General features: G+C 34.6%; 2 protein-coding genes across 6 annotated transcripts; one reads left to right on the top strand and one right to left on the bottom strand.

The window, feature by feature from the left end:
• Positions 1-705: 705 nt before the first annotated feature.
• On the top strand, positions 706-5,307 carry LOC106665872 (mitochondrial import inner membrane translocase subunit Tim8). The gene is made up of 2 exons (XM_014392671.2): positions 706-1,028; positions 4,990-5,307. The coding sequence occupies exons 1-2, from the start codon at positions 906-908 to the stop codon at positions 5,158-5,160; spliced, it is 294 nt and encodes a 97-aa protein (XP_014248157.1). The 5' UTR covers positions 706-905; the 3' UTR covers positions 5,161-5,307.
• Positions 5,308-6,111: 804 nt separating this feature from the next.
• Positions 6,112-13,117, bottom strand: LOC106665854 (mesoderm induction early response protein 1-like). 5 transcript variants are annotated; one of them, XM_014392639.2, is made up of 4 exons: positions 12,832-13,116; positions 9,748-9,848; positions 9,148-9,381; positions 6,112-8,870 (listed from the first exon to the last, which is right to left on the bottom strand). In XM_014392639.2, exon 4 carries the CDS (start codon positions 8,866-8,868, stop codon positions 7,720-7,722), a length of 1,149 nt encoding a protein of 382 aa, XP_014248125.1. In that variant the 5' UTR covers positions 8,869-8,870; positions 9,148-9,381; positions 9,748-9,848; positions 12,832-13,116; the 3' UTR covers positions 6,112-7,719. The 5 variants fall into 5 exon arrangements, with proteins under 5 accessions (XP_014248125.1, XP_014248129.1, XP_014248124.1 ...); XM_014392643.2 differs by lacking the exon at positions 9,148-9,381 and having other exon boundaries at positions 9,821-9,848; positions 12,832-13,117; XM_014392638.2 differs by lacking the exon at positions 9,148-9,381.
• Positions 13,118-13,551: the final 434 nt, after the last annotated feature.

The following is a 13,551-nucleotide window of genomic DNA, read 5'->3' as shown; positions in this document are numbered from 1 at the left end:
CTAGTAAAGGATGTTTTTACAAAGCCATACAAACAATCGGAACGTGCTGGTTTAAGAACCAATCAGTAAATAAAGAAATGTGTCGAACTATATGTAGATTAAGCTCGAGTCATGCTATTTACAATGAGCATTTATCCAAAATAATACAGCCTACAAGAATTTGTTACCACTGAACAGAAATTGATACATGTGAATTATATGTCCAAAATGAAAGAAACAGTCAGATTACTCAGTTCTATTTAATTCACTATCTCCCTTTTAACTACCAGACCATTTTGGGCCCAAATAATGTTCAAGTTTATGGACCAATTGTTCAAATTTTAAGAGAGATCGGACACTGGGTGTAAAGTGTATGAAATTTATCTGGAACTTGCAACGCGATTCCTGTATATTTACCATTCAGGTATGTGAATGTACAGAGAAGTAGATAAAGAAATAATAAATTAAAACATCAATTACAGAAATGGTATGAATGGCTGTAGCTAATTAGGTTGTCAAAAGAAAAAAAAATATTTCTAATATATGCACATGTAAGAGGGCTTAAAGCCATATTTGTACTTGTAAAATAAATAAATATTAAATAATGTATTTTCATTTTAACCATTGTGGTTCATTAAGATTGTTTAAAGTTAAAAAAGACATTTAATAATAAAAAAGTACAGTAATTTGACATTTATATATTAAATTGTTGAAATTTTTTTTTAGGGTACAAAATTCAAATTTTCGGCAAGTGGTAGACAGGGCACGTCGCCGGTTTACCTTCCGTCAGCCCCTACAGGACGCCGGTCGAACCTCGTTCCGGTTGCACGAAGGGCGAAGAAAAGACAAAAAGTCACGTTCCACACAAAATTTTTGCAACCCGCCCGAAAAACTTTCAACAAAATTCAAAGTTGCACGGTTGAAAAATGTCGGACTTATTTTCGTCTGGGGACAGCCTCGATAATTCCGGACTCGACGGTTCAGAGCTGGACTCAGAATTGAAAGAGTTCCTTCTCGTCGAGAGGGAGAAGGCGAAATTACAAGCCCAGGTTAGAGGGGTTTTTATCCCTTGATTATTTTTATCATTTTAAGCTTTTTTTTACAGCCAGCTTTTTATTTAAACAATTCCCTTTTGCAACTTCAAACCTTCATAAGTAAGTATAAAAGTAGCCATTAAACTACAGCAAAACCTTTTTTTTTTTTAAATTTTTTGATTGGAAAAATATGGATATGATAATTCCCACCACATTCTGACTTTTTTTCATTGTACACTGGCAGGCAAAAAATTCCACCCACTTATCAAAAACGTTTATTTGACCTCTACCAGTTTACAGCTTTACATCATTGTTACTTCATATGTTGTAGATTACAAACTCCCAACATTCTTATTCGCACTGTATTGCACTGTCACTGTTTCTGGTGCGAAGGTCTCACGCACGTTAGTTACACATGCCCAGGAGTGTGTCTTCATCTCATCGCCATGGTCTGGTTGAAGCGCGTCCAGGTCATATGGCTCCCTTGCAGGACTCTTGTCACCATGCCTGCTAGGATGCGGTTCGTAATTCCCATTGTCCTCAGGTACTCCGCTGATGCATGGCACAGGACGCCACGCCAGGAGATCGTCAGCGTGGATACCTCCGCCGTCTCCGCCTGCATCAGCTCTGCCACTTGCTTGGTGAGGTCCTGGTTCGCCTGGTACTTCATCTTCTTCGCCCGGTGGAGCTCCTGCAGGGGCGGCCCAGCCGCCACGATCTGTACATCCAGCACGTGGGTGTGGGTGGCCGTCTCTCGCAGCTAGGATGTCCGGCTTAAATCGCCCAGATGCCGTTGCGAAGAGGTGCTCTTTCTTGACGCTGTATCCTTTCTGCTTCAGAGCCCCTGTCAGCGCCGTCACGATCGCGTCATGTCTGAGGACCCTGCCTCCGTGTGTCCGCCAGCAGCTCTGGATTACGTGGGCTGACGTCTCCTTTGCCTCAGGCCGAGCCTTCTTGGAGTTGATGAATCACTATATAACTTGATTTGTATATATTAATCAAAGTTTAACGTTTGTTAACGTTTAATAATTGAGTCTTTGCCTAAAACAGTAAAAAATGTAAATTGCTTACATGTGCAGAGAACAGGCTGGCCAGGCTAAGACTCTGATGTTATGCTGTTGAAGATACGTTTGTACTATGCGAGTGACGTGTGGACGGGCATTATCGTGCATTAAAATAGGATTGTCACTGATTTCATCGAGGATAGGCAACGCATGAAATTCCAATTATTCATGCATATAGCGAGTGACCGTCAAAGACCCTCCACGAACAACCAATTCTGTGCGACTCTCCACTGAAATTCTCGCCATCACTGAGCAATGTTGAAAAGGTTGGTTCTGTAAAAAGTACAGAAGGCCAATCGTACAAAGTCTAATGACTATTCTCCAGGAAATGCGAGCCATGGAACTCTGTGTGTTCAGAAATTTGGACGCCTCGAACTTCTTGGAGTTGATGAATCGCTTGAACAAGCTGCCTGTTTCACAAAATTCTTAAAGTAATAAACGCTCATTCTGCAGTTCTGTTACCCTAGGGCATCCAGAACCGTGCCTTCTATGGTAGGACCCAGTTTTGTAAAAACGTCTAATGGTGTCTTGTAGTGCTTCGTAGGGAACTCCAATGGCAATAGACGCATACCTGATGGATCTTAAGTGCCACACTACACGCAACATCCTCAGTACTGACATTTTTAAGTTTAAAATTTGAAATTTAGAAAACAAAGATGAAATCTAAACAATTTATTGCTTCAGAATTCAAATGAGACTGAATAAACATTTTAAATTCCGTAAAAACTAAACATTGAAAAATCCTTTATCCTCGTTTTGGGCTAAGGATTGTGTTTACCTCTAATTGATATTCCCTATTTAAAACATAGCATAAACAAATATTTATTGGTCAAATCAATGAGACAAATTAAGAGCAGAATTTTCTTTTATCAAGAAAATGAAGAAAAAAATCAGTTGGGTAGAATATTTTGCCTCTGTATATTAACGATTCAGAGACTTGATTAGATGGTGGTGTTTATGAGAGAGAGAAAATACTTTACTCTAGGACTAAAGTCCCACAAGAACAACAACAAGGTCACAAAATTTTACAGAATATAAATATTTTTACACAATATAAAAAATAGAAATAATAGTAGCAATAATAAGAATTTAGGGAAAAGTAGTAATAATAAAGAATTCTCTCTCTTGTGTGAACATAATCACAAAGTGTAAACTCAAAAGTTGAGAAAAAGGAAGATAATAAGCTTTTTAATGTATCAAGAGCACCTAATAACATTGTGAACTAAACTGTGCAAAAATGAATAGGGATTTTTGTAATTTATTCTTATCATGTTAATTTTAATTAAATTAACCATTATATTCTTGTTAGTTGGGTAAAACAAAATAGGAAATACAAACCAAAAAATTTGTTAATCCTCATTTTTAATAACGGATTAACTTAGGAATAGTAAACATGAAGATAATTCATTTTGTAAACCAACACTTTTTTTTTCTCCATTTTAATCTAGTTGTATTCTCTTTAAACAAGGAAAGACGTCATCTTGAACTAAAAGTTCACAATGTTATTGTGAGTCATTGAGGTCACCAGCTAGGTATATCGCAGAGGCAGTAGGAGTTTCTCAGAGCATGGTCTCTGTGCTTTAGCCCAATTCTGAGAGGCTGGAAGTGCCAATAGGTGGCCTGGTGGTGGAATTCAGCACATTATGACACTAAGGGAGGAAAGATAGATTGTCATTGCTACAAGACGCAATCCTTTCATGTGAAGATCCTAAATGATTGCTGTAAGAGCCCTTTCCATAGTGCCTGTTAGATTTTAAATGAAGTACAAGATGCTTTATCAACACAAACAATTTGAAATCATTTGTGGGAGGTTGGCCGCACATCGCATGCCCCTTTGAGATGACCTGCAGCAACAGCTCGCCACCAGCAACTCAGGAGAATATGGTGCAGCGAGCGCCTAGGAATGCCAATTGGAATGCTGTTATGTTTACTGATGAGCCACGTTTCTGTCTGTGAAATGGTTTCTTCTGCTATCACTATACAGACAGAAATGCGACTCAATATCACCCTCTGCTGGGTCTATGGACAGGTGGGAGGAGAAAGCAATGAGAAAACCGACACCCTTACAAGAAGAGAGGTTGCTATACTGCTGATAGGACCTGAACCCTTCTGTGCCATAGGAATCCACACTAATACCTCAGACAGAAGGATAAAATGAAAATGAGGTAACAATGGAACTCACTCATTTGACCCAAACAAGCCAAGAACCTCCTAATGAACTTTGGAAGGAAAGAGGTAACAGATTGCGTTAAAAGGAAGCAGGAAAAAAATTCAAATCCTAACAGGATACTGTAAACTAAATGGACATCTGAATAAGATTGGCATAACTCAGCACAGAAAGTGCAAATTCTACAAGGAAGCAGTGGAAACACCAACCCACCTACTAGCATACTGTGACTCTATGCAGGAGGAAGTATTTTTGGACAGACAACATAACCATAGAAGAGATTCAACCACTGAAACTGCGCCTACTAATCAAGAAATCAAATGAAAATGAGATGAATCGATGATCGAATTCATTCAATTCTCATATTTAGAAATTTAGTCTTATAAGGAATAATTTAGTCATCTGAAAGATTAAACCTGCTACGAGGCCAAAATGATCAGAAATTACCAAGTTACAGGTTCATCATCCCATAAACCCCATGGAAAAATCACAAAATATACAAAAAAAACCTCTTTTTTTCCTTAATTTGGTCATATACCTTTTTATAATTTGATGTTATTATTTTGTTACCTTTATCTTAGGTCTTGCTTTATTACACCATTACATGAACATCTATTCTTTAGGCATCACCTTATAGATGAACGAATTGAATGAAATGAAAAATGTTGAGAGTGCCCAGTGCTGTTTTCAATTTGGTATATTGTATTAATTTTCTAGAAGATGTGATTTCTGTTTGTCATTGCAGATACACGAGTTCAGCGATATATGCTGGGATAAATGCATGGACAAGCCCGGCATCAAGTTGGACAGCCGAACTGAGACATGCTTAACAAACTGTGTCGATCGGTTTATAGACGTTTCACTCCTGATAACAAACCGCTTTGCTCAATTGCTCCAAAAAAACAGTGGCTACTAGAGAGAGTTCTAAAGTGACAATCTCCATGTTCGGTCACCAGAAGTGGTTTCACTGACAAATTAGTTTCCATTTTTTATTGAGTTTTTGAAATATGTTCAAATTAAGTGTATTTATATTATATAGTGAATAAAATTTGTTTGATAAAATGTTATATTCCGTTTCATTGGCTATTCCCATTGTTTTTTCAACACAGTAAAGACAAATTTTCTTAACAATAATACGTATTCATCCATATTTTGTATGTTGGTGTGTTATAAGATGATCATGAGAAAATAAAGGATTGAAAATATTATAATTACTTAATAAACTATGTGTTTATTGGTATGTATATAACTTATCTTTTCTTGAACTAATGGTCTCTTTGGTTAAGTAAATAAAGATTTCTTTAACTGTGGCCAATCTTACATTCGGGTGAGTTTCTATCAGATTTGAGGCAAGCTACCACGTCTTGACCCGTACACCTTTTACCTGGCCAATTTCGGCAATCAAAATCAGCTCTTGAGGCTTCTGGCTATCATCACGAAACCGTTTCCAAATCTCGGAACAGTCAAAATGGATGCAGTAGCAGTAAGAATTTCAGAGCGTATGCATCTACCTATCAGTCGGTCTATGGCTGATTTTTTGACATACTGTATGCCCTTTCCACATTTTTTTAAAATTTACCTGACCTCAAAAAACGGCTATTTCTGTGTTTAAAAGTTTTATTTTTAATACTGTCGTAAAAATTGCTAAGTTCTTTCTGTGGCTTATTTTCATCTTGGATCAAAATAAGTTTTTCTTTGCTTGAAATAATGTGTTTACTTAAGGCTCTGACTTTTTTTAATACCATTTTGGTTTGCTCTAGCTTTTTGTGGTACACTAGAGAAAGTGGTGAATCTTTCATTTTATTCGGTTATTCTTGCCAAAAATTAATTTATGCCATTTGTGAAAGGTTGAAAATTGAAACAACGCTTTTAAATAACATATCTTATATTTGTCATCTTTTAAAATATAAATTTATAATAAGTTAGCAACTAGAAACTTGCTGAAAAAAACTTAAAATTAACACATACTTGTGTACACTTACTACATTCACACAAACATTTATTTTGCATATTGCATTTATTATTTGTACCAAAGGGGGGAATATGCAATCAATAAATAGTTTGTACAGGTATCAAAAGTAAACTACATAAATATTTGTGTTTTACAATTTTTTTGTGTTGTTTTGAAACACAAAATTGTACTTAATTCATATTAACAATATAAAATGTGTAATAAACTTAATGGACATCACAAAAAAATAAATAGTTAAAAAAATTACTGGAGGGAAAATTGATGTGCTTTGAAACATTGAATTACACCAAAAATATTATATACAGAGTATTACTTTAAGAAAACGATCAGTTTTTCTTTATTTCTACCGATAGCCAGGGTGTCTAGTGACAAATATTAATTGATTCTAGGAAGCAAGTATGAAATTAATTGTGCCCTTCATCAGTGGTCCAAATGCATTATAATCCTGCGTTGGCATAATTCGAATCAAGACATCTATAAGTTAAATGAATTTAATATTTGGTGGAGGGGGTCAACATTTTTTCTTTTTATAGGGTATTTTAGTGATTCATTTTTATATAAAAAAAAAAAACCATATAGTTTTCTTTCCTATGATTAAAATTCAAAAAAGTATTTTCAGATATACAACATTTAACATTATCACAATGAGATCTATAACAAGTTTAAGACAAAACACGACAATTTATAGTAGAAAAGACTATCGTATCAAAGTAGCTACACTTTATAATTGTTTTTTCTTCAAATTTTCTAACAATTACATATGAGAACATTTTGGATAAATTTAAAAAACCTAGAAACAGAAGTTAAGACTTTGATAATGAAAGGGTTTACAAATTTTTCCTCGTAAGCCATAAAATAAAAATAAAATTCTGAAAGGAAAATTCCTTGTAAATATTATATCTAATAAGGTGGCACTTTTTATTGTTGGGAGATCAACAAAAAATATCTTTTAACGATATTTCAGTATGTTAATTGTCTTTATTAAGCATTAAAAAAATTCTAAAGTATGATGGACCCTATTATTTAGATTAACTAACGGTAGACTCATTGTAAATTATCTGGCCGGCTTCCTTTACTACATTTATTTCAAATAGAAAATAATTTATTTATTCATCATTTAGTATATGCTAGACCATATTTTAGAACTATCTGAAATTTTGAGCATTGCCATTCTCCTTCATATTTATCTTCTTTTTTTCTTTTCTTAGTATATGGGAATTGGCTTTCTGACTCATCTTGCCTTCGATCCTTTGAATTATAATGAAGATAACATACAGGATAAAATATGAAATTTTATCTTCTTTAATGGAAATATGAAAAACTTTTCATAATAAGTTTCATTTTTTTGTCCAACATTCAAAACTATCACTGAAATAAGTAACGTTTGAATTGCTACAGCTAGACACCCTGAATGCACTAACACGGAATTAATTCTGGATGTGATTTCTTTTTTTTAAGTGAAATAAGATTAATGGAAAACTGAAACAAATCCATGATAGGCATTTATGCAAAATTTTTCTTCGACATTATCTCCATGCCGTTGTTGAGGTGATCACATGAATGATTGCTGTCACCGTTTGCCTCGTTATCCATGTCGGATTCCGCAGTAGAGTGTTGGTTATCCGAATCGTTTAAACCTTGGTCGTCATGTGTCCTGTGAATCTCGTCTATTGGCGATGGCGTTGACACAATTCTGTTTGGACCAATCATGTAATCAGTGAAGGTTGGGTCAAGTTCGAATTTACCCTGTTCAAGCCTGGCCTTCATGTAGATGTCGTACCTTTCTGTCCTCTTCCACCAATAATAGAACTCGACGAGCTCACGAACCGTACGCGTCCTCACCTGGTTTTGTTGAATGAGGTGGAATCTTTTCCCATAAAGTACCAAACCTGATTCAAACTGTTTGCATTCCTCTTCTGAAAGATTGATTGATCCGTGGAACATTTCAGTGTTTATCCTCCTCCTCAGGGCTTCCTCGATGTTGTGGCCACACTGTAAAAGTAGAAAAAGGGCTTGTTCGTCATCACTGGGGTATTTTCCCTTTGGGACGTCTCGTTTATTTTTCTCTTGGGCTTTTATTAAATAGGCTTCTATGTCTTTTTGAAGTAAGCCGTTTGGATCCCAAACCAATTTGTCTTCATTCTCATAAGGGAACTCCTCGTATTTATTCATAACTTCTGGTATCCAAGCTTGATAATCGTTCCCAACCATAATGGTTCTCTTTCTTGATTCCTCATCGGGATAGTATTCAAAATCTTCTTCGTCCTCGCTTAGCCTTATCCTTACATTTCTTCTCGTGTGGTTTCCTTCACTTTCCACTTCGACGTCGTTATAAAACTGTTCCAATTCTGAGGGCCCCAGTCTGTCTGTTGATTCCGTTTCAGACCTGTCACCATTTATTTCTTCTGATGATTGAGAAGCCGCATCGGTTTCATTATAGCCGTACATCGCCATAAGATCCTCAAGTGGCATATCACCTTCTTTTTGCAAGCTTGAAAGTTCGACCTGTGGGTCTTCGAGTGGTCCGAGCGCTTCTTCTTCTTCTAGTGTTCTCTCATCATCGTAGTCATGAACCATCATTTCAACAGAAGGTGTGAATTCTCCATCTTCCTTATTTTTCTTTACACTTGTTTCTTTATCCGGCACATCCATACCTGTGAACAAATTAATATTTGAAAAATGTAATACTATAAATTAAAAAAAAAGTTGAAAGTTTAAGAGTTGAAGATTGAAAATTACAAAGCCAGCACTGAATAATTTGAATGGAAGCTATTTATTCACAGCATGCATAAAAATACATTTTTGATCAAAAAATTTGCCAAAACAAATTCAGGATCTCAAGAAATTATTTTTACTACATAAAAATACAAGCTTCAACCCTCAAAATGTAAGAAAAACACAAAAGATTCATTTTACTCTCAGAAGGCGTACCTTTAAAAACAAATCTTTAATGAGCCCATTTTGTTCACTTTCGGTCATATCTCTGTTTTTATTATTGCCATAGAGTGTTTAAAGAATCCTTATATATTTGAAATTTTTGTTTGTCAAGATGAAACTCTTGAAATAACTATTTTGTGCATAAGCAGAAAAAGTGCATCAATTTGCTAAGTCCCAACCTCAAGAGCATTGCTTCCATGTAAATTCAAAATAGTCCCCGATCTCCCACTGTAATAATTTATTTTGTAGTAAATTATAAATTTATTAGAAATATAAAGTTGTTTATTGGTTTAAGATCAAATATTTTTTATGAAAGTAAGTCATAACCATATCCAATAGTATTTAATGCGAGAATGATTGAATTTTTGAAATTCCACCATTCCTCTCATCCCAGAAAAAAAGCTGCAGGCTTAATGCGTGTGTTTATGTATGTAATAGACTTTATCAGATGTAAAAATGCCAACTACTGTGGTGAAACTTCCAAGGGCAGTTTTTTCTGGGAAATTCCACAGAAGAGAAGAATACATCAGTAAGAATTTGTGTGCAGGCAACTGGGCCTATACAATTGTGTTTAAACAAAATAAAATTGCATACTTGTGATTCTACAATTAAACAACCGTAACTCCGAGTTTTAATTCTTGTCGTGGTCAGAACCGTCTTCACCCACCTTCACCATCTTGGTTTCACTGCATATTCTGTTGAGAAAAGATAAAATACATTTACTTAATTCTATTTTAGGAGTAGATTTATTAGCTACAAATGTTATATGTTTCAATGAATCTGAATATTTGTAGAAGAATTAAACTAGGAGAGGAGGTATATGTTATGAAAGTGACAAACCCAGAAAAATTGATGAGTAAATTGTACAAATTAACTTAAATTTTGATTGATCTACGCTACAATTACTCATGTTGGCTAGGCCAAGTACATTGTTACAGTCTAAACAAGTCCTATTTAAAAATGTACCAGGACACACTAACTACTAATTTACATAAATTTTGACAGGATCATAGTTGTCAAAATGACATAAATTTTACCTATCCAAACACCAGCTACAAACCAGTATCAAAAGATAACTAAAAAAAAGTAAATTCAAATCAGAATGTCGTAGCAACTACACAACAAGAGCAGCTCCAAACCAAAATGGATTCAAACTTCAAATTGACATGTAACAGCAGTTTCTGTTGCATTTGTTAATGTTTGTTGCATGGTGAAACATGATGCTGAACAGAACAGCCATGGTTTATATTTGTTTATTTTACCTTTGTAGTTAGTAAACGTGTTTATAACTGAAAACATTACAACAAAAGTGATTGGGAGTTTAAGTGTTAGAGTTGGAGGAAACAGTTTTGGAATAAAAAATAAATAACAGACTAAATCTTACCATTAATCATTAAATATGATGGAACTAAACTGTCGGAAAATAATAATAAAAACCCAATGGACTCAAACCTCAAATTGACATGTAACAACATTCTATTTTTCGTGGCATTTAAAACACGACATTGAGCACAACCGTCAATATTTAGCTGTAGTTGTTTATTTCGTCTTTATATCTAATCTAATCAAACAGAAAAAACAGTGGCACAACTGCTTGGAGGCTAACCCAGTTGGAATAAAAGGATGCAGTTCTACCTAAAACATTCTGAAACGAGATCATACAATTTAATGAGAATAGTCCTGAAGTATAACAGATAAAATCATACTAATAAATCATTAAATTTGTTGTCAGAATGTCAAACCAACTCGCAACTACACCAGCTCTAGTAATAGTAGCAATCTAAAACGGAGCCAAACATTTTCAAATTGACATGTAACAACATTCTAATATTGATGGCATTGGGCAGAACAGCCAAGAATTAGCTGTAGTTTTTTTTTACTTTGTTTTCAATGTGTTGCGAAATGAAAACAATAGAAAAACACGTGGGCATAATTGACGCGGGTTAATCCAAGAATTAGAGTTGGAGGATGAAGTTCTGCCTAAAACATTGTAAACCATAGGACATAAAATAATGAAAATAGCTGGAAATAAAAAAAATATGAAACAAAATCTTGCAAATAATCATTAAATATGATGAAACTAAGCTGCCAAAATGTCATACCAACTGGCAACTACACCAGCTCCAAAATAATATCAACCCAAAATGTAGCTAAACTTTTCAAATTGACATGTAACAATATTCTAATGTTGATGTTATTTAAAACATGACATTGGGCAGAACAGCCAAGAATTAGCTGTAGCTTTTTACTTTGTTTTCAATGTGTTCCGAAATGAAAACAATAGAAAAACATGTGGACATAACTGATTGGGTGTTAATGCAAGGGTCATAGTTGGAGGATGCAGTTCTGCCTAAAACATTGTAAAACGCAGAAAGTATAAATAATGAAAATAGCTGGGAATAAAAAAAATAAACAAAATCTTGCAAATAATCATTAAATATGATTGAACTAAGCTGCCAGAATGTCATACCAACTGGCAACTACACCATCTCCAAAAAAGTAGCAACCCAAAATGGGCCCAAACTTCAAACTGACACTTTCTACTGTGTTCAAAACTGAAAACATTACAAATAACCAAAGTATTAGAAGATGTAGCCTTTCCTAAAACATTGTAAAACCCAGGTTGTATAAATAATTTAACTAGACCTGAAGGATGAAATTAACGAACAAAATTAAAATAATAAGCATTAAATTTGATGCAATGTAATATGTCAGAATGTCATATTAACTATATATTACCCCAGTTTCAAATCATAGCAATCTAAAGTGGACCTGAACTTCAAATTGACATGTAACAATATTCTAACGCCGCGGTCGTGGGTTCGATTCCCACCGTCGCCTCTGGCCCTTTTTTCCCGATAACCCCCAATTTGAACACACAAAGAATTCGTACCATGGCTAATATGCAAGATCATAAGGCCAATAAAAAAAAATAAAATAAAAAAAATATTCTAATGTTTGTGACATTTACACCATGACACTGGTTTTTATACATACGAAATGTGTTCAAAACTGAAAACATTAGAAAAACTGGGGTACAACTGATCGGAGAATGCAAGTGTTGGACTAAGAGATACAGTTCTGCCCCCAAAAAAGGTAAACAGGCCATATAAATCATGAACATAACTTCAAACAATAAAAACAACAAACAAATAACCATTAAATTTGATGGAATCTAAAATGTCAAAATGTCGAACTAACTACGCCAGCTCCAAACAAGTAGCAATCCAAAATGTACTCAAACTTCAAACAGACATGAAACAACCTTATAATGTTGTTGGCATTTAAAACATGACACTGCGCAGAACAGCCAAGATTTGGATATAGTTGTTTATTTTGTTTTCAATGTGTTCCGAAATGAAAACAATAGAAAAAACCACACAGGCTTAACTCATTAGGGGTTATGGCAAGTGTTGGAGTTCGAGGATGTAATTCAGCCTAAAACATTGTAAATTACAGATCGTACAAATAATTAAAATAGTCCTGAAGGATAAAAGTAACTGATAAAATCGTAATTATCGTGTATTTTGACAGTATCGAAGCTGTCAGAATGACAAGTGTCAACATCAACAGATGATTGTTGACGTCCTCTGCCGTCCAAACGCCAACTCCAAAGTCCAAACAAGGAGCGTTTGAGCCAAAAGTCTTATCTTTAATGGGTAAATAAATTATAATTACTCTGCACATTTCGACGATTTGGTCCTTCGTTGGCAGTAGGTCGTTTCTCACTTTATTCGGAAAAGTCTGAATTAAATAGCAGCTACGAGCGAAACCAGGTTAAAACGCTTGGGACACCGAGTTCCAGGGTCGTCCACCGAGCGAACTGCATATGCAAATGCCACAGAACTCCGTCACTCCAGAAAGATTTTGTTTTATTACATTTAGCCTGACTTTCGACCAAAAGTTAATCACTTTCGGACACTTTTTCTTTTAAATATATTTCTTTTGTTATGTTTTGTTGTTTAAAACAAAGTTTAGCTTTAATCTCCTTTAGGTTAGACCCGGATCTAAACTAGCATGTCCGTTCACCCTTGTATATCCCTGCTTAGAAATTAAATAAAACGCATTTTTACAAACTACACAAGCCTGTAAAGTCTTTATTTACGTGGATAGATGATATTTGTGCGCAAGACTCTATTAATTTGTGTTTTTTTACAAAGAAAATGTCCAATAAATTCTTTTTCTTCCCTAGCGATGGATGACTGCAACAGCCTAGAGGTGATTCTGGCAAATGTGAACATAAAAATGTCTATACAAAAAACCACACATAACAACGACATTTTAAACTGTATTAGTGTTGTTTTCTTTTATATTCAATAAATTATATAATGATTAAGTCAATTATAAAGTACTCATACTCAAATACCCTACCTAATAATTAAAATTTGTTTAAAAAAA

The sequence above is a fragment of the Cimex lectularius genome, unplaced genomic scaffold (genome assembly GCF_000648675.2).
Source record: "Cimex lectularius strain Harlan isolate CLEC.00 unplaced genomic scaffold, Clec_2.1 scaffold12, whole genome shotgun sequence".
Taxonomy (NCBI): Eukaryota; Metazoa; Arthropoda; class Insecta; order Hemiptera; family Cimicidae; genus Cimex; species Cimex lectularius.
This window is presented reverse-complemented; position numbering and strand designations above follow the sequence as displayed.

Excerpts from the sequence above, each read along its gene's own strand:
- LOC106665872 (XM_014392671.2), top strand. The coding sequence starts at position 906 with ATGTCGGACTTATTTTCGTCTGGGGACAGCCTCGATAATTCCGGACTC. Across the intron at positions 1,029-4,989 it reads AGGCGAAATTACAAGCCCAG|ATACACGAGTTCAGCGATAT; the intron begins GTTAGAGGGGTT and ends TTGTCATTGCAG.
- LOC106665854 (XM_014392643.2), bottom strand. The coding sequence starts at position 8,868 with ATGGATGTGCCGGATAAAGAAACAAGTGTAAAGAAAAATAAGGAAGAT.